Here is an 18,854-nt window from a genome sequence, read left to right as displayed (position 1 = left end):
CTATACGGAGCTTTGTTATTGGATATTTCAGGCACCGGCGGTATCGTTGTGCTCCCTGTGCCGTTCATAGTGCGCACTGCATTCATGAATGGCAGAGAACAGTCTAACACGTATTAATAGGCCTAAGACTTTTTGGTTAGATAAAATGCCCTGTCCATGCACCTATGACGCTTGTATAGGCGTTATTGTGATCTCTGCACTCCAACACTTCTGTTTTGCAGTCCATTATGCCTGTTAGTGTAAAACTGAAATCAGCCTATTAGACTCTGCTTCTGGCAGGTCCTAATAGGCCTCAGTACATGGCAGACCTGGAGGCCAATGTTAAGGCCCTTGTGACTGCAACACAAGGGAAGCGGTGGCAATGGGGTGACGAGCAGCTGTAATTACCCTGCACAACCGCTACAAGCTAGATGGCATGCAGGTAAACAATGAAGAGGAGGCAGCAACCCCTTGAAACAGCTAATAAGCGGGGGTGCCAGGAGTCGGACCCCTACTAATCTGACATTGTTTTTTCTGACACTGCACAACCTCTTTAATGGCCTAGATTAGCGTCATCATTCACATCCCTCCATATACTTAGTGGGAACAATCCAAATCTAATTTCCTTAAAGATGTTGTCTAACCTCAGACATATCACTAGGGGACATATCACTCGGGGGCATATCACTAGGTTATTTTCGGAAATCCCATTGAAATGAATGGCAAGCACACCAAGCATGCACGAGTACCGTTCCATTCACTTCTATAGGGCTGACGGAAATAGCCAAGCCAGCGTTTGTCTATTTTCAGCACTCCCATAGGAATGAATGAAGGATGGCCGCGCATACGCAGTGCGTTCTCCTTCACTTTGTGGGCTCTGTTCTGAAGACAGGTGCAGGTCTCAGAGGTGGGACCCCCATCTATCAGACATTGGAGGCGTATCCTAGCGATATGCCCCCAATGTCTGGGGTGAGACAAGCCCTTTACCTCAAGCAGATGCTATGGCCAATTTCTCTTTGGAAGCCAATTAACCTCAGTATGTTGTTGTAGATAATCCAGGCAAAAGTGTGGAGAACATATACAAACCGGATTCCAAAAAAGTTGGGACACTATACAAATCGTGAATAAAAACTGAATGCAATGATGTGGAGGTGCCAACTTCTAATATTTTATTCAGAATAGAACATAAATCACGGAACAAAAGTTTAAACTGAGAAAATGTACCATTTTAAAGGGAAAAATATGTTGAATCAGAATTTCATGGTGTCAACAAATCCCAAAAAAGTTGGGACAAGGCCATTTTCACCACTGTGTGGCATCTCCCCTTCTTCTTACAACACTCAACAGACGTCTGGGGACCGAGGAGACCAGTTTCTCAAGTTTAGAAATAGGAATGCTCTCCCATTCTTGTCTAATACAGGCCTCTAACTGTTCCATCGTCTTGGGCCTTCTTTGTTGCACCTTCCTCTTTATGATGCGCCAAATGTCCTCTATAGGTGACAGATCTGGACTGCAGACCGGCCATTTCAGTCCCCGGATCCTTCTCCTACACAGCCATAATGTTGTGATTGATGCAGAATGTGGTCTGGCATTATCTTGTTGAAAAATGCAGGGTCTTCCCTGAAAGAGATGACGTCTGGATGGGAGCAGATGTTGTTCTAGAACCTGAATATATTTTTCTGCATTGATGGTGCCTTTCCAGACATGCAAGCTGCCCATGCCACACGCACTCATGCAACCCCATACCATCAGAGCTGCAGGCTTCTGAACTGAGCGTTGATAACAACTTGGGTTGTCCTTCTCCTCTTTGGTCCAGATGACATGGCGTCCCAGATTTCCAAAAAGATCTTTGAATCGTGACTCGTCTGACCACAGAACAGTCTTCCATTTTAAATGATCCCTGGCCCAGTGAAAACGCCTGAGCTTGTGGATCTTGCTTAGAAATGGCTTCTTCTTTGCACTGTAGAGTTTCAGCTGGCAACGGCGGATGGCACGGTGGATTGTGTTCACTGACAATGGTTTCTGGAAGTATTCCTGAGCCCATTCTGTGATTTCCTTTACAGTAGCATTCCTGTTTGTGGTGCAGTGTCGTTTAAGGGCCCGGAGATCACGGGCATCCAGTATGGTTTTACGGCCTTGACCCTTACGCACAGAGATTGTTCCAGATTCTCTGAATCTTCGGATGATGTTCTGCACAGTTGACGATGATAGATACAAAGTCTTTGCAATTTTTCGCTGGGTAACACCTTTCTGATATTGCTCCACTATCTTTCTGCGCAACATTGTGGGAATTGGTGATCCTCTACCCATCTTGGCTTCTGAGAGACACTGCCACTCTGAGAAGCTCGTTTTATACCCAATCATGTTGCCAATTGACCTAATTAGTGTTAATTGGTCTTCCAGCTCTTCGTTATGCTCAAATTTACTTTTTTCCAGCCTCTTATTGCTACTTGTCCCAACTTTTTTGGGATTTGTTGACACCGTGAAAATTTGAATCAACGTATTTTTCCTTTAAAATGATACATTTACTCGGATTAAACGTTTGATCTGTCATCTACGTTCTATTACAAATAAAATATTGACATTTGCCATCTCCACATCATTGCATTCAGTTTTTATTCACAATTTGTTTAGTGTCCCAACTTTTTTGGAATCCGGTTTGTACATTCAATACAGATATCCTTTGTCGGATTTGACCCAAGTGCTATAGTGATAGCCACTGAGACATCATGTCAATCTGTACAGTGGCATTGCTCTGTCTTGCATTACTGTTTATGATATGCCACTATAGTGTTTTATTGACTTTCCATAGTACCGCTGTCCTCTTATGTGGCAGATAGGCTTATGGAACCCGATCTCAGGCACCAGAGCAAGGTGTGACAAAAACCTCTGCAACCCCTGATATCTTCCCTATTGATTCTCTCATCATCTCTCTAAGAATATATTCACACTGCATCTTATAGTCTCTGTTAGAGGTGTTAGAGGTGTACCATATGTTGGCTGGATTTCTCGTCATATACCTCCAATAGATGCCTCGGAGCGCATGCCACTGTACATGCATACAGTAACAAGCGTCACCGATCGGATGTTAAAAAATAAAATATAAACATGCTATGCCCATTGTGTTTTTTTTTTTTTTTTTTATAGGATGCCTTTGTATGTAACGGTAAGTCGACTATTCCATACAGATGTCAATGTCCACAGATGCCATAGATTAATCTATAAGATGAATAGGACCCTATGGATATGTTTGGCAAATATGCCAATATGCAAAGAGGTATCTCCCAAGAAAAAGGACCATCTAGCCAGCCATAGGGAAGTGTCTCTCTATTATTCAAAATCCGACTTTCCAGCAAGCCTTGGGATAAGAGGGAATATAGTCAGACCAGATATCCATCCATAGACAGCTATTCAGGGTGTTTGCCCCTTCCTACCATGGAGTACTTCCAGTAAGTCTCCAATAGAACTAGTCTCTTTAAGGAGATTCAACACCCTGTATAAGCTGCTTCCAAGCCATCGCACCCAGCCAGCAAGAATCCTACTCCGTACTGATGAGGGACAAACACCCTGAAACAGCCGTCTATGGACAGATATCGGGTCTGGCTATATTTCCAAGGCTTGTTGGAAAGCTGGATTTTGACCCATAGGGAGCGACTTCCAATAGGTGGCCCTGGCGACATGGCTCGCTTTCCTGGGAGACACCACTTTGTATATTTGTTTCCCGTAAAGCATTGCAAATAAGTCTCCATACAGGACTGGTCTCTTTAAGGAGATTCAGCACATGGTCTCTTTAAGGAGATTCAGCACCCTGCCTAAGCTGCACATATGCCAAGAGATTCCACTGCAAAAGTAATGTTAATAGACCATAAGCATTAACGCGTTTTGTTGCTGTTTATGAATGATATGTTTAAGCAACCATAATAAATGTATCATTTCTGATCTTTACAGTGAAACCAAATGTAACGAAGATTTCTAAAACAGACCTGATTCATGAGAAGAAGTGCTATCTGAGATGTTTTATATCAGGCTTCAGACCAGGCAATCTTACTATTAACTTATACACAGAGAAAGACAAAGGAAACCAGATTAAAGTAGATTCCTGGAGCTCCATAGAACCCAGAAAGAGGTCACCAGAGAACGATACTGAGCAGGGTACACTTTTACATGAACCCAGATACCTGGCCCTGGCACCTCTTATAAAACTATGTAAACTCTTCCTTTTCAACTGTGACTGTTTCATAGATATAACTCCCATGTTCCACATAGATGATGGGGCACGGCTCACTCTGGAGGTTCACCATGCTGCACTGACAACACCCATTTACAGACATCTACAACTAAAGGTGAAATGTGAGTATGAATATTTTATTCTGTAAAACCCCAGCTGATAATACATAGGTGGTTTATTATTGGAATTAGGCAGTGTTGGGTTTGTAATCTGTGCTTCTGCAGCTATGATAATACTACAACTCCCAGCATGCTCTGACAACCCGTCTGCATAAAATCAGAGATCATGTGACTGAACTACTAGACATCATCTCAGGTCTCCGTACAACGTGTCTGGGATACATGGATTACCTACATTAAAATGCTCTGCTATGGATCGTTCCTTTTTGCAAACAGGGTCTCCGACACTAAATGCTACAAGAGATTTAACAATTAGCCCCTTCACATATCTATCCTCCAAAGGATTTAGCCATTAAAGTGGATCTCTCATCTTAATATGCTGCTCCATATTACAGTTACAGGTCCACACTACTAGTAGCCGAAACGACACAAAAATGTTTTACTGTTTGGCTACTAGGAACCTTCATTCAGGTGGATCCATGTAGAGAGAACCTTCCCCTTCCCCCAGACCTGCCATGTTAGGGCTCTATTACATCCTACCTCTGGTGGCAGTAAAAAAACAATATACTGCAATACAGACATACTGCAGTGTATTGTACAGACGATCAACCTTGAAGGACACACAAAGAAACATAACAAAATGTTTAAAAAAGAAGACAAAAAATAAATACCCTGCTCCCCATTTATTGTGTAAAAAAAACACAATAAAAATAATTGTTAGCATGGCATCCAAAAATGTCTGAGCTGTTGAAATTATCCCCCTGTGAAAATGAAATCCGTACCAATAAAAGTGACACCTTACCCCACAAAAAAAAACAAGCTTTCACCAGTTCTGTTGATGGAAAAATAACAGTAGGTATAGCAAACAAAAGACTATTTAGGTAGTAAAAAAAGAGTGTTTAAAAAAAATGCTATCACCATAATTGTACTAACTGCCTGAGGCTTCATTCACATTTTCTTGTCCATTTGTCGTCTGTATAAAAAAAAGTCTGTGTTTCATCTGTGAAAATGACCACGTTTAGTCCAGGTGTCTGCTTTTTGCCCTCTGTTTTTTTTTTTTTTCTATTCCACCCAGAGAGCGTTTTTTCAGTTTTGCAATGCAATATGTGGGCGCGGGGCACGGGTAGGAAAAAACAATGCTGGACATCTTCTCACATTGTACAATGGACAGTTCGACAACTTTCTTATATTCTTTGTGTTTCAATAAATCTGTCTTCAAGATCTCTTCTTGCAGATTGTGAATAGAAACATTCTTGTAGCCAGGGGCGTCAATAGGTCAAAATGCAGCATACGGGTAGGCTACCCGACACTGCTAGATTAGAATGTGTATTTCCCTTTAAGCCAGTCAGGCCGGTTACCGGCAATCCTTGTCACAGCCAGCAGAGGGAGCCCCCAGTTCAGTATAAATAGGCTAGGGCCTAGCTCAGGAAGGCAGAAGTTTCTAGACTCAGTGCAGAGAGGGTAGAGTAAGCCCTGTAACTGGATTCCAGATCCGAGGAGAAGGTTCCCCTCCTGAGTCCGTATTCATAGAAGCAAGAAGGGCATAGTTAAACAGCCAGAAGACCCAGAATACCACAGAAGGCGAGTCTAAGCAGCAAGAGGTACTCAAAGTAACAGAGGAGGTACTTGATCAGACAGATTCAAGGATACGCCAGAGTTAGGGCATCAGACCTTGGAGAATAAGTCACATGTTTCAGGATCAGTCAGGGATAGAGTGCAAGCCTCCTGTACTACAAGTCCTGTGTTTAACCCTCTGCAAATCACCTTGCTACAGCCGGCCTGTCTGTAACTACCGAAAACCAACTGTCTTCATATGGAACTGCGCTTCCAATAACAACTATGCTAAATGACTATTGAAAATTACAGTAAAGTTCCAGTTTTGGTTGGCTATCCTGTGGTTGCTTCCTTATTCCACATAACTTTACACGGCGTGTCACCGTTTAACTGACACTGGCGTCACGAACAATTAACTACCTGCCTGTTCCCGTATTTGCCCCGTTTGAAGACGACAGTGGATCCCAGGTTAGTGGGTCGGTCTGCACTACAAAGCCCAGCATACACTACTGACCCCCTGGGACACTGCAAAAACATTCGGGGCTTGAGCCCCGGATGTTTTGTCCAGTGCCCCGAATGTTATGCTCGCCTGGTAGCATTCTTTTTAAAATTTGGCTTTTCCCCACCCCCCTTGTATTTGTTCCGCTACTTGCGGGCTGCGCGGGCATGAGTTCAGTCAATTCGGTGCGCAATCCCGCCGCTGTAGTTTACGGGTCTCGCGGGATTACGCGCCGCAGGGCGGGATTGCGCACCAAAGTGACTGAACTCATGCCCATGCAGTCCGCAAGTAGTGGATCAGCGGAACAAGTACAAGGGGGGTGGGGGGATGATCTGTGGGGTTGCCCAGACGGCTAAGCCCTTCACAGTAGTTATTAACCCCTTTCAGCAGTCCTCCATTCACTGAAGGGAGGACTGCGGAAAGGGGCTAATAACTACTGTGAAGGGGGGACTGCTGAAAGGTGTTAATAACTACTGTGAAGGGCCCCTCCGACCCGCCAGTGGTGATGGGGGCGTGGCTTCAAGGGGTGGGGGCGTGGTACTGTGGGCTTGTGCCCCGGATGTTTTCAGACCCTAGCAACGCCCCTGCTTGGAGCCATCCAGAGGCAGACAAACTGTTCTTTTTATGCGGGTGCAGGGCTTGTTATAGGTCTCTGGATACAAGCAATGAATATGTCATATACTGACAGCAAGCCCAGATCTTGATAACAGTAGAAAATTGAAAGATAGTAATAGAAAGTTTCAGAACTTTTCCTTATACAATTGTTTCATTAAAGGGGTTTTCCAAGATTTACAAAAAATAGGACAGAGCAGTGAGCTGCATAAAATGAAGAATTAAACCATATTCACCCCTTTAATATCTCACCAATCCAGCACCTTTCTTCCTCCGATTTCCTCTGGTCCTGCAGAGATGACGTCATGTCCATCATGTGACCACTGCCACCAATCACAGGCCTCAGTGGTAACAGAAGGATAAAGGGAATGGAACAGCTGAGGTCACTGACTGGCAGCAGCATTTACATGGATGTGGCGTCATTGCTGTAGGAACAGGAGCAACTGGGAGTGAGGCAGGGGTTGGAGTGATGGGACACTTAAAAGGTAAGTAATTTCATACCCTGCTCTGTGCTACATTTTTTAAAATCTTGAAAAACATCTTTAAGTCTAAGTTTATTTATGTAAAATAAGACATTAAAGGGGTGGATCACCTTTTAGAGGTATTAAGGCCACCGCCCCCCCCCCCCCCTCTCCTCTCCTGGGCAGATCTGTAAAGGGAAAAATACTTACATGCTAAACCGATGGGTCTCGGCTCCTTTGCTCTCATCATCTAACTTGATGCCACTGCAGCCAATGACTGGCCACAGCGCTGACCTGTCCCCCCCTTGTGTCACATGACCAACTGATGTGATGCTAGGGGGGAAGGTCATCATCAAAGCAGATGCTGACAGCGGGGGACCTGAGTAAAGGAGTCAGGACCCAGTGGGGAGGAGCAGGTAAGTAGTGGGGAGCAGTGGTTAGCCATATGAGATGGAGTTTGATGCATTTCATCTGGTCTACATTAGGGCAACCTATTTTCAAAAATGACTTTAATAGGGATACAGTATTTACATGTTTTAATTTTTGTGTATTACTATGTAGGTAAACCCAAAATGGATACAATTGAGGCCAACCAAGAATTCTACAAATCTGGGGACCTGTTGCAGCTAAAATCTAAAATTCACTCTTTTTATCCAGAAATTATAAAAGTGATATGGTACAAAGACATGGAAAAAATTACATCACAGGTTACTGCAGCTGAAAAAGACGACAAAGGGCTGTTTTCTGTCGTAAGTTCTATGCAATGCACTGTTACAGAGGAAGACTTTGGGAAACCATTCAGGTGTAAAGTGAAGCACGAGACGACCTCCGAGTTTGTTACATGGAGACTAGAGAAACGAGGTAAGTAACTGAGGAAATAAATACTATGACACGGTCAGAACATTGTTGGGTTACATGTAAAATCATACTAAGGCTGCATTAACATAGCGCTTTAGCCCTCCGAACGGCTTTCTTTCAGAGGCGTATTTCTCAATACTTCAAAAAGGTATTCAGACGTATACCACAACAGGTACAGTGACTTTAATGGGTTAAATGGAGTTCAAAGGATTCAACTTTGAACTCCATTTGACCTGTTCTGCCAGACAGAATAGTAGTAATAATGGTAAACTGGCGAAAATGCTGGAAAGGAAAGAAAAACAGGTCAAACTGAGTCCACAGATGAATCTTCAAATTCTGTTTAATCCATTAAAGTCAATATACCCACTGATTGATAGCCCCGTGGGGGGCTAAAAATCTAAGTGAAATTAGTTACCTTAGTATGATTTTAAAGAACACAACCAGGATGAACGCTGAGCAAAGTGTTTATGTGGATATAGAACCTAGAAAGCATTAGTTATCCTAGACTGATCCTTAATTACATCCTGTATTATACTCCAGAGCTGCGCTCACTATTCTGCTGGTGGAGTCACGGTGTACATACTAGGGATCGACCGATATTGATTTTTTAGGGCCGATACCGATAATTTGTGAACTTTCAGGCCGATAGCCGATTATTTATACCGATATTCTGGGAATTTTCATTTTTGAAAAAAAAATTAAAAATCCCACAAATCTGCTGAAAATTAATGTTTATTGTTAATGTGTATTTTTTTTTGTAAATCTTTCTTTTTCATTTATACTTAATATTTTGGTGGTTTTATTTTTTTCTACTAACTTTTAGCCCCCTTAGGGACTAGAACCCTTGTCCTATTCACCCTGATTTGTGCACACAGCAGCATGGAGCTTACCATGGCATCCAGGGCTTCAATAGCGTCCTGGCTGCCATGGTAACCGATCGGAGCCCCAGCATTACACTGCTGGGGCTCTGATCAGAGGAGCAGGGAAGAGGGGATCCTGTGGAGGGGCGCACTGCGCCACCAATGTTTTTAATACTGGGGGGGCTTGGGGGGGAGGCACACTGCGCCACCAATGCTTAATACTGGGGGAGGGGAGGGGGGGGGCGCACTGCGCCACCAATGTCTAATACTGGGGTTGGGGGGCGCACTGCGCCACCAATGAAGCTTAATCTCTCATTTATTCATATACAGGAGGTGGAAGCTCGCTGCAGGATCACATAGCCGGCTCCCGACCTCTATGAGCTGTAGCTGCGATCAGCGGCACCTGAGGGGTTAACTACCGCAGATCGCCGCTACAGCTCATAGAGGCCGGGAGCCGGCTATGTGATCCTGCAGCTCCCGCATCCTGTATATGAATAAATGAGAGATTAAGCTTCATTGGTGGTGCAGTGGCCATAGCTCCTCCCCTCCTCTTGTCCCCTGTCCTTTCATTGGTGGCAGCGGCAGCAGCAGCACAGGGGGAGGGAGACACTGCTCCTTCTCCCCTGTGCTGCTAAGGGGAACACGGAGAGCGCTGTTAGCAGCGCGATCTGTGTTCCCCATATGCTATCGGAATATCAGCAAAATAAATGCCGATACCGATAGCGTTCAAAATCCTGAATATCGGCCGATAATATCGGTAAATCCGATAATCGGTTGATCCCTAGTACATACATTACTTATCCTAGACTGATCCTTAATTACATCCTGTATTATACTCCAGAGCTGCACTCACTATTCTGCTGGTGCAGTCACTGTGTACATTACATTACTTATCCTGTACTGATCCTGAGTTACATCCTGTATTATACTCCAGAGCTGCACTCACTATTCTGCTGGTGCAGTCACTGTGTACATACATTACTTATCCTGTACTGATCCTGAGTTACATATTGTATTATACTCCAGAGCTGCACTCACTATTCTGCTGGTGCAGTCACTGTGTATATACATTACATTACTTATCCTGTACTGATCCTGAGTTACATCCTGTATTATACTCCAGAGCTGCACTCACTATTCTGCTGGTGCAGTCACTGTGTACATACATTACTTATCCTGTACTGATCCTGAGTTACATATTGTATTATACTCCAGAACTGCGCTCACTATTCTGCTGGTGGAGTCACGGTGTACATACTAGGGATCGACCGATATTGATTTTTTAGGGCCGATACCGATAATTTGTGAACTTTCAGGCCGATAGCCGATTATTTATACCGATATTCTGGGAATTTTCATTTTTGAAAAAAAAATTAAAAATCCCACAAATCTGCTGAAAATTAATGTTTATTGTTAATGTGTATTTTTTTTTGTAAATCTTTCTTTTTCATTTATACTTAATATTTTGGTGGTTTTATTTTTTTCTACTAACTTTTAGCCCCCTTAGGGACTAGAACCCTTGTCCTATTCACCCTGATTTGTGCACACAGCAGCATGGAGCTTACCATGGCATCCAGGGCTTCAATAGCGTCCTGGCTGCCATGGTAACCGATCGGAGCCCCAGCATTACACTGCTGGGGCTCTGATCAGAGGAGCAGGGAAGAGGGGATCCTGTGGAGGGGCGCACTGCGCCACCAATGTTTTTAATACTGGGGGGGCTTGGGGGGGAGGCACACTGCGCCACCAATGCTTAATACTGGGGGAGGGGAGGGGGGGGCGCACTGCGCCACCAATGTCTAATACTGGGGTTGGGGGGCGCACTGCGCCACCAATGAAGCTTAATCTCTCATTTATTCATATACAGGAGGTGGAAGCTCGCTGCAGGATCACATAGCCGGCTCCCGACCTCTATGAGCTGTAGCTGCGATCAGCGGCACCTGAGGGGTTAACTACCGCAGATCGCCGCTACAGCTCATAGAGGCCGGGAGCCGGCTATGTGATCCTGCAGCTCCCGCATCCTGTATATGAATAAATGAGAGATTAAGCTTCATTGGTGGTGCAGTGGCCATAGCTCCTCCCCTCCTCTTGTCCCCTGTCCTTTCATTGGTGGCAGCGGCAGCAGCAGCACAGGGGGAGGGAGACACTGCTCCTTCTCCCCTGTGCTGCTAAGGGGAACACGGAGAGCGCTGTTAGCAGCGCGATCTGTGTTCCCCATATGCTATCGGAATATCAGCAAAATAAATGCCGATACCGATAGCGTTCAAAATCCTGAATATCGGCCGATAATATCGGTAAATCCGATAATCGGTTGATCCCTAGTACATACATTACTTATCCTAGACTGATCCTTAATTACATCCTGTATTATACTCCAGAGCTGCACTCACTATTCTGCTGGTGCAGTCACTGTGTACATTACATTACTTATCCTGTACTGATCCTGAGTTACATCCTGTATTATACTCCAGAGCTGCACTCACTATTCTGCTGGTGCAGTCACTGTGTACATACATTACTTATCCTGTACTGATCCTGAGTTACATACTGTATTATACTCCAGAGCTGCACTCACTATTCTGCTGGTGCAGTCACTGTGTATATACATTACATTACTTATCCTGTACTGATCCTGAGTTACATACTGTATTATACTCCAGAACTGCGCTCACTATTCTGCTGGTGGAGTCACGGTGTACATACATTACTTATCCTGTACTGATCCTGAGTTACATACTGTATTACACTCCTGAGCTGCACTCACTATTCTGCTGGTGCAGTCACTGTGTACATACATTACTTATCCTAGACTGATCCTTAATTACATCCTGTATTATACTCCAGAGCTGCGCTCACTATTCTGCTGGTGGAGTCACTGTGTACATACATTACTTATCCTAGACTGATCCTTAATTACATCCTGTATTATACTTCAGAGATGCACTCACTATTCTGCTGGTGCAGTCACTGTGTACATACATTACTTATTATGTACTGATCCTAAATTACATCCTGTATTATACTCCAGAGCTGCACTCGCTATTCTGCTGGTGCAGTCACTGTGTACATGCATTGCATTAGTTATCCTGTACTAATCCTGAGTTATATCTTGTATTATACTCCAGAGTTGCACTCACTATTCTGCTGGAGCAGTTACTGTGTACATACATTACTTATCCTGTACTGATCCTGAGTTATATCTTGTATTATACTCCAGAGCTGCACTCACTATTCTGCTGGTGCAGTTACTGTGTACATACATTACTTATCCTGTACTGATCCTGAGTTACATCCTGTATTATACCCCAGAGCTGCACTCACTATTGTATTATTTTAAACATGGAACCCTATGGTTGACCTACTGTTTCCCTCTTCATGCTTCTACAGGGGCATGTGCCAGAGGCTTGCCTCAGAGGTATATGTTGGGAAATATTCCAATTATAACAGTCTGAAGGATGTCATGCGATCCCACATAACCCGTACACTTTGGGAGTTCCTTGGGTCTTGGAGAACTCCAGGAACACACTGATTACAAACATTTCTTAGTAGTAAAATAAAAAACAATGTCAGAGAATATTATGTTACTGGAATAGCAGTAAATGCTTGGAACAAACTTCCTAAAATAAAGATGAAAAATCAATCTAAAATAGGATAAGGGCAGACTAGATGGACGGAGGTGTCTTTTTCTGCTGTCAATCTTTTTCTACATAAAAGTTCCTCACTTGGTAGACTGTGATGGTTTATTTCCCATTCTTCTACTTAAGCCTGTATTACACCTGCTGATTTTTCGGCAAACAACCGTTTGTAGTAACGCTTGTTAGCGATCATCTGGCAGTCTAATACTGCCGCCGATTGCCTGACGAACGAGAAAAAAACACTTGTTAATCGGGCGATCCAAATATTGTCTAACCACGATCGTCTGCCGGCAAACAAAGATTCAGTATAGGGAAGAGCGATGGCATACAGATTGCTCCTCCCTATACTGAGGAGGAGATCGCTTCATGTAATAGCAGCGGTCTCCTCCCCTATCAGGCGGACGAATGCTGGGAAGGAACGCTTCCCTCCCGACAATCGCCTGTTAAATCAGGATGTCGAGTACAGCCTTTAGTTCTGTATGCTCTCAAAGTAATTTTTCCTTATCTTTGGTTATGAACAGCTCCACCCATAATGGATGCAATCCAAGCCAACCAAGAAGCATACAGCGCTGGAGAAACATTGGAGCTGAAGTGCAAAATTCACTCATTTTATCCACTTAACATACAAGTGACATGGCAGAAAGGAGAAGAAAAGATCCCATCACAAACGCGCGAACCTGAAGATGAGAGTGAACCCTATTATGTTCTCGGTCATATAAGTTACACTGTTAAAGAGGAAGATTTTGGGAAAATATTTACCTGTCAAATTAAACACCCGTACAAGAATGATAGTGTCCAGTGGAGACTGGAAAAGAAAACAGGTAAGAGATTCCAGGAGACAGTCTTAAAGGGGTCATCTGAGAGTATCCCGGTGCGCGGATGAAAACCTCCGGAGTCGGGGGGGGGGGGGGGTGAGCAGTCAATGGCAGGCAGGGACGAGTCTCCCTAGTATCGCAGGTGACGCTAGGGAGGCTCGTCCCTGTCCGCCATTAGCTGCTACCCCCTCCTCCGACACCGGATGTTTTCATCTGCGCACCGGGAGAAGCAGCAGCGGCGGTGCAGGGGGAGCAGGGCAAGTATATTCAGTGTGGGGGGCCCGGCATATTGGGGGGCTTTTTATACTCTCAGATAACCCCTTTAAAGAGGACCTGACACCAAATAATGCAGAGCAATCTATAAGCACCATGTTATAGAGCAGGAGAAGCAGATTGATATATATTTAATGGGAAAAGATTCAATAAAAACCTGTAATTTTTACATTTATATCTTTGCCTTTTCTAAGCCCTATCGGTGCAGGAGGGAGGTGCTATCAGTGACGGACAGCTCTCTCTCGTGTGTCCTTATACACACAATGCCAGCGATCACTGATCACCCCTCCTGTACCGATCGCTGTTCACAGGAAGTGGAAAAAGCAAAGAGAGAAATGTATAAATTACAGGTTTTACTGAATCTCGGCTTCTCCTGCTCTATAACATGGTGCTGTCAGATTGTAGGGCATTTTATGAAGACCATTCCTCTTTAAACCTAATTGTCCGATATCTAATACATTTATCAACTTTCTGATCTTGAGATCTTTATGTACTTTATATACTTAGTAATTATACAGTGCCAGGGAAAACCCTTCATCTATAGACATATGAGGCGTTCTCCCACAAACCAAGTTCTCCTCCCCTTCCAAAAGGTTTTACGGTATGTTTTGGCTGTCTTGTTTTTTACCTGTGCCTTCTCATATAGTTGATCAGCGGGGGTCCTGGGAGTCAGACCCTCACCGATCAGATACTGATGACCTATTCAGAGGATAGGTCATCACTATTAAAATCTTGGAAAACCCTTTTAAGTTATCCCTTATCCACAGAATAGGGGATAACTATTAAAATCAGTGGAGGTTCTACTGCTGGGACCTCCACTAATCATGAGAATGGGGGCCCCGTACCCCCTGCAGCCCCGTGAAATGAACGGAGCAGCCGGTGGGGCATGCACGTGGCTGCTCCATTCATTTTTATGGGAACTCTGGAGAAAAATCAAGCTTTATCTCAGGAACTCCCATACATACAAATAAATGGAGCAGCCACGTGCATGCCCGACCGGCTGATCCCTTCATATTTTAAGGGGCTGCAGGGGGTACGGGGCCCCCATTCTCATGATCAGTGGGGGTCCCAGCAGTAGAACCTCCACCGATTTAATACTTATCCCCTATTCTGTGGATAGGGGATAACATAAAAAGTTGGCACAACCACATTAACCCTTGAAGGCCAAAAATTCTCTGCCACTTTTCTGCATGAAAGGATGTCCCCAAGACATGAATTTGTTTCCATAGGTTCCCCAATGCTAAAAAAGTTGGGAATTTATGGGTGTAGGCCATCCAGGTTTATCTGGAGTGGATCCAACATCTGGCACCCCTGCTGATTAGCACAATGAAGAGTCACAGCATTTCATTCTTTACACAAGCACACTGATCTGTACAGGGGCGGACTGGAAACTCAAAGAGGCTGTGGGAAAAAAAAAAGTGGCCCCATGTTGTAGTAGGTGGGTCCAAATTAATAGAAGGCAAAGCCAACAAAAGTAGGTGGGACCAACACAAAAAGGTGGAGTCAGCAATACTATTTTGCAGCACAAAATATCACCTCAGCAGAGCCAAATACCACAGTGCACCAAAAAGTAATGCCCCAGCAGAATAAACTACCTCCCCTGAAGATGCCCCACCGTGGAGGCCGGCACCACATTCTCCTACTCCAGTTGCTTCAGGATGGCAATACAATTAAATTCAGGTGAAGAGGGCAGCTGCCAGCCAGGCATAGGTACTTGAGGCTCACAGCTCTAGGAATGTCAGATCATTACTTACGTGGCTGGCGGCCATGAGGAGGGCTTAGACGGCCCCGGGCCCACCTGGAAGTTTCCTGTACGGACTATGGCCAGTCCACCCCTGGGTTTGTACCAGTTGTTGTGCCTGGTCCTGCAGCTTGTGCCATTCAGTCAAACGAATATGGTGCGCTGCAGTACCGGGTTTCATGGCCCCATTTTTGCACTGATTGGTGAGGTCTTGGAATTTGGTGGGGGTATTCTAAGAAAAAGTTGAATTATTAAAATAAAAAATCTTCTGATTTAACGTGGACCTGCCGTCTTTTCATAGAAAATATTTTCTAGTGACATTTGCACAGGGTATTCCTGATGTCACTAATCCTATCACACGCTCTTGCTGTACAGATACTATGGCAATTAGTAATGTAGGGAGTTATTATTATTTTTTTCTTACTTTGTCTTGTAGGAAATTGAAGCAACATTAAGTCCATGTGGGATCAGCACTGAATAATTTCTGGAATTCATCTTTTCTTTACACTGACTGAAGGGTGACTACTAATACTGGCAGAAAATGATGAAATTATGGAGACCACTCTGCCGGCCAGTCCACTAGCCAAACGTAATCTGATGGTGACCGTTTTAAGGGGAATCTGTCCCCAATTTTAAACAGTAATCTCTGCTTAGTACTACAGATAATGAGTCCAGATCACTATTTTTATTTTATACAATAGTGATCTGAACTCTATATCTGCAGTACTACTTATATATGACTGTAGATAATGGTCCTAAATTGGGAAGACCGATTCCCTTTAAACTCAATACAAAACCTGGTGTTGACTAGTCCACTACCCAGCAACAGTTCCCAAACAAGACAGCTCACGACCTTTTCAATGTCTGCACAGGAAAGGAGCAATCCCCATATGATAAAAAATTGTATTGGGGGTCACTCAATATTAGGCAAAACACGGTGTTAGTATCCACATAAATTTTATAGGCTATAAAATGGCCACATAACAATATTATACATAAAACATTTCATAAAATTAGATAGATAAAACAATAAGACAAATAAGACAATAGAGAACCGCACTAAAGAGCTATGGGCTCTGTAATTTGTAATGAGTCTCTGAGTACTGTTTTCAATGGACACTGGTATATATCCAGGGGGTATAACTATTGGCAAGAGGTTTGCAAGTTCTATATTCCACAGATGGTTATAAAAATTACAGTTATTTTTTATATATGTTACTTTACCGCTCCTGCGATAGTTCCACTTGTACAATAGATCTTCAATAAAATGCGCTGTTATCAGCTGTACGGATTTGTAAATAGATTCTGTGTGTGAAGTTCCCCACGCCGTTGAGTAGCGGTGCTACTTGCTGCTGCCGCTCTGACCTTCCAGGACCTGTGTGGCGTCCCACGTGGTTTGCTGGATGGTCACGTGATAAGTATTCCGGGCGGGGTTTTCAAACTTCTTTGCCGTACTTGTAGATATATTTGAAGAATCTTTTCTTTAGTCGTCCCTCACTGTCATTCACCAGACGCGTTTCGGGGTAAAAAAGACCCCTTCCTCAGTGGCTTGACAGTAGAGGTGTATTGTCCTGTTTTATATAGTGTCCATAATTGGCAGACGTGGGTTAAACCAGGGGCGGAACCCTTAATTAGTGCAGTGAGGGACATCTTGAAAACCAGGACTTCGGATCCAAATATTAGGATAGATCTTTTCTTATAGCTGATTTATATTTGCTGTGTTATAATACTAAAATCTCAATATTAGCAAATTTATCAGCCAATTCTACATTTAGTGCGGTATATTTCACATTTATTACATGTATGCAACTTAAATAATGTAAAATAGATAAAATCCAGAAAAAACGCATGTGCGGTTTTCATGCGTTTTTGATGCGTTTTTTGTGGAATGGGGTTAAAATGGATCTAAAGGTTAAAATGGATACCTTGATAGCGAAAAAAAATGATAATAATAGATTAAATACATTGTACATTCATAAATTTTCAGGAATGACATGAAATTCATATATTATATATAGTATGCATATATCATCTCTATACTATGAACAATATAGTGAAGGGTGATGGGCATCCTCCGTCTCAATAGTTTGCTTGAATGTATAGACATAGATATTTGGTAGATGTAGATGTAGATCAACGCTCCTTTACATAGAAACGCTCCTTTTTACAAAGAAAAGATTCTTCAAATATATCTACAAGTACGGCAAAGAAGTTTGAAAACCCCGCCCGGAATACTTATCACGTGACCATCCAGCAAACCACGTGGGACGCCACACAGGTCCTGGAAGGTCAGAGCGGCAGCAGCAAGTAGCACCGCTACTCAACGGCGTGGGGAACTTCACACACAGAATCTATTTACAAATCCGTACAGCTGATAACAGTACATTTTATTGAAGATCTATTGTACAAGTGGAACTATCGCAGGAGCGGTAAAGTAACATATATAAAAAATAACTGTAATTTTTATAACCATCTGTGGAATATAGAACTTGCAAACCTCTTGCCAATAGTTATACCCCCTGGATATATACCAGTGTCCATTGAAAACAGTACTCAGAGACTCATTACAAATTACAGAGCCCATAGCTCTTTAGTGCGGTTCTCTATTGTCTTATTTGTCTTATTGTTTTATCTATCTAATTTTATGAAATGTTTTATGTATAATATTGTTATGTGGCCATTTTATAGCCTATAAAATTTATGTGGATACTAACACCGTGTTTTGCCTAATATTGAGTGACCCCCAATACAATTTTTTACATTACGACCTTTTACCAGCATCTGGGAGTGCTGTGGGGTAGTGCACCATTCCAGAAGTGGAACAGTGAGAGAGCCACCATTTCTTTTACAATCCCCATATGATGTATACAAAATAATCCCAGTAGACGAACTTGCTCTTCAGAATGTAGTTTATAAACTATCCACTATCCAGGCACAACCTTGTGCCAAGGTCTCCACCACCCAGACTTGGGGTCCATTCACACGTCCGTAAGTGTTTTGCGGATCCGCAAAACACAGACACCGGCAATGTGCATTCCGCAATTTGCGGACCGCACATTGCCGGCACTATAATAGAAAATGCCTAATCTTGTCCGCAATTGCAGACAAGAATAGGACATGTTTTATTTTTTTGCAGAAGTACGGATCCGCAAATGCGGAGGCGGACAGCATATTCTAGCCCCATTGAAAATTAATGGGTCTGCACCATTCCGCAAAATTGCGG

General features: G+C 43.4%; 1 protein-coding gene across 1 annotated transcript in view; it reads left to right on the top strand.

Annotated features, from left to right (window-relative positions):
- Positions 1-16,538, top strand: part of LOC122920267 — a 56,160-nt gene extending 39,622 nt beyond the window's left edge. The window contains exons 5-8 of the mRNA XM_044269646.1: positions 3,928-4,329; positions 8,014-8,313; positions 13,324-13,623; positions 16,068-16,538. Of these exons, the coding sequence (XP_044125581.1) occupies positions 3,928-4,329; positions 8,014-8,313; positions 13,324-13,623; positions 16,068-16,075 (1,010 nt within the window). The 3' untranslated portion in view covers positions 16,076-16,538. The remainder of the gene's footprint in view (positions 1-3,927; positions 4,330-8,013; positions 8,314-13,323; positions 13,624-16,067) is intronic.
- Positions 16,539-18,854: the final 2,316 nt, after the last annotated feature.

This window comes from Bufo gargarizans, chromosome 10 (assembly GCF_014858855.1).
Source record: "Bufo gargarizans isolate SCDJY-AF-19 chromosome 10, ASM1485885v1, whole genome shotgun sequence".
Taxonomy (NCBI): domain Eukaryota; kingdom Metazoa; phylum Chordata; class Amphibia; order Anura; family Bufonidae; genus Bufo; species Bufo gargarizans.
The sequence above is the reverse complement of the archived record's forward strand: the minus strand, read 5'-3'. Positions and strand labels throughout refer to the sequence as shown.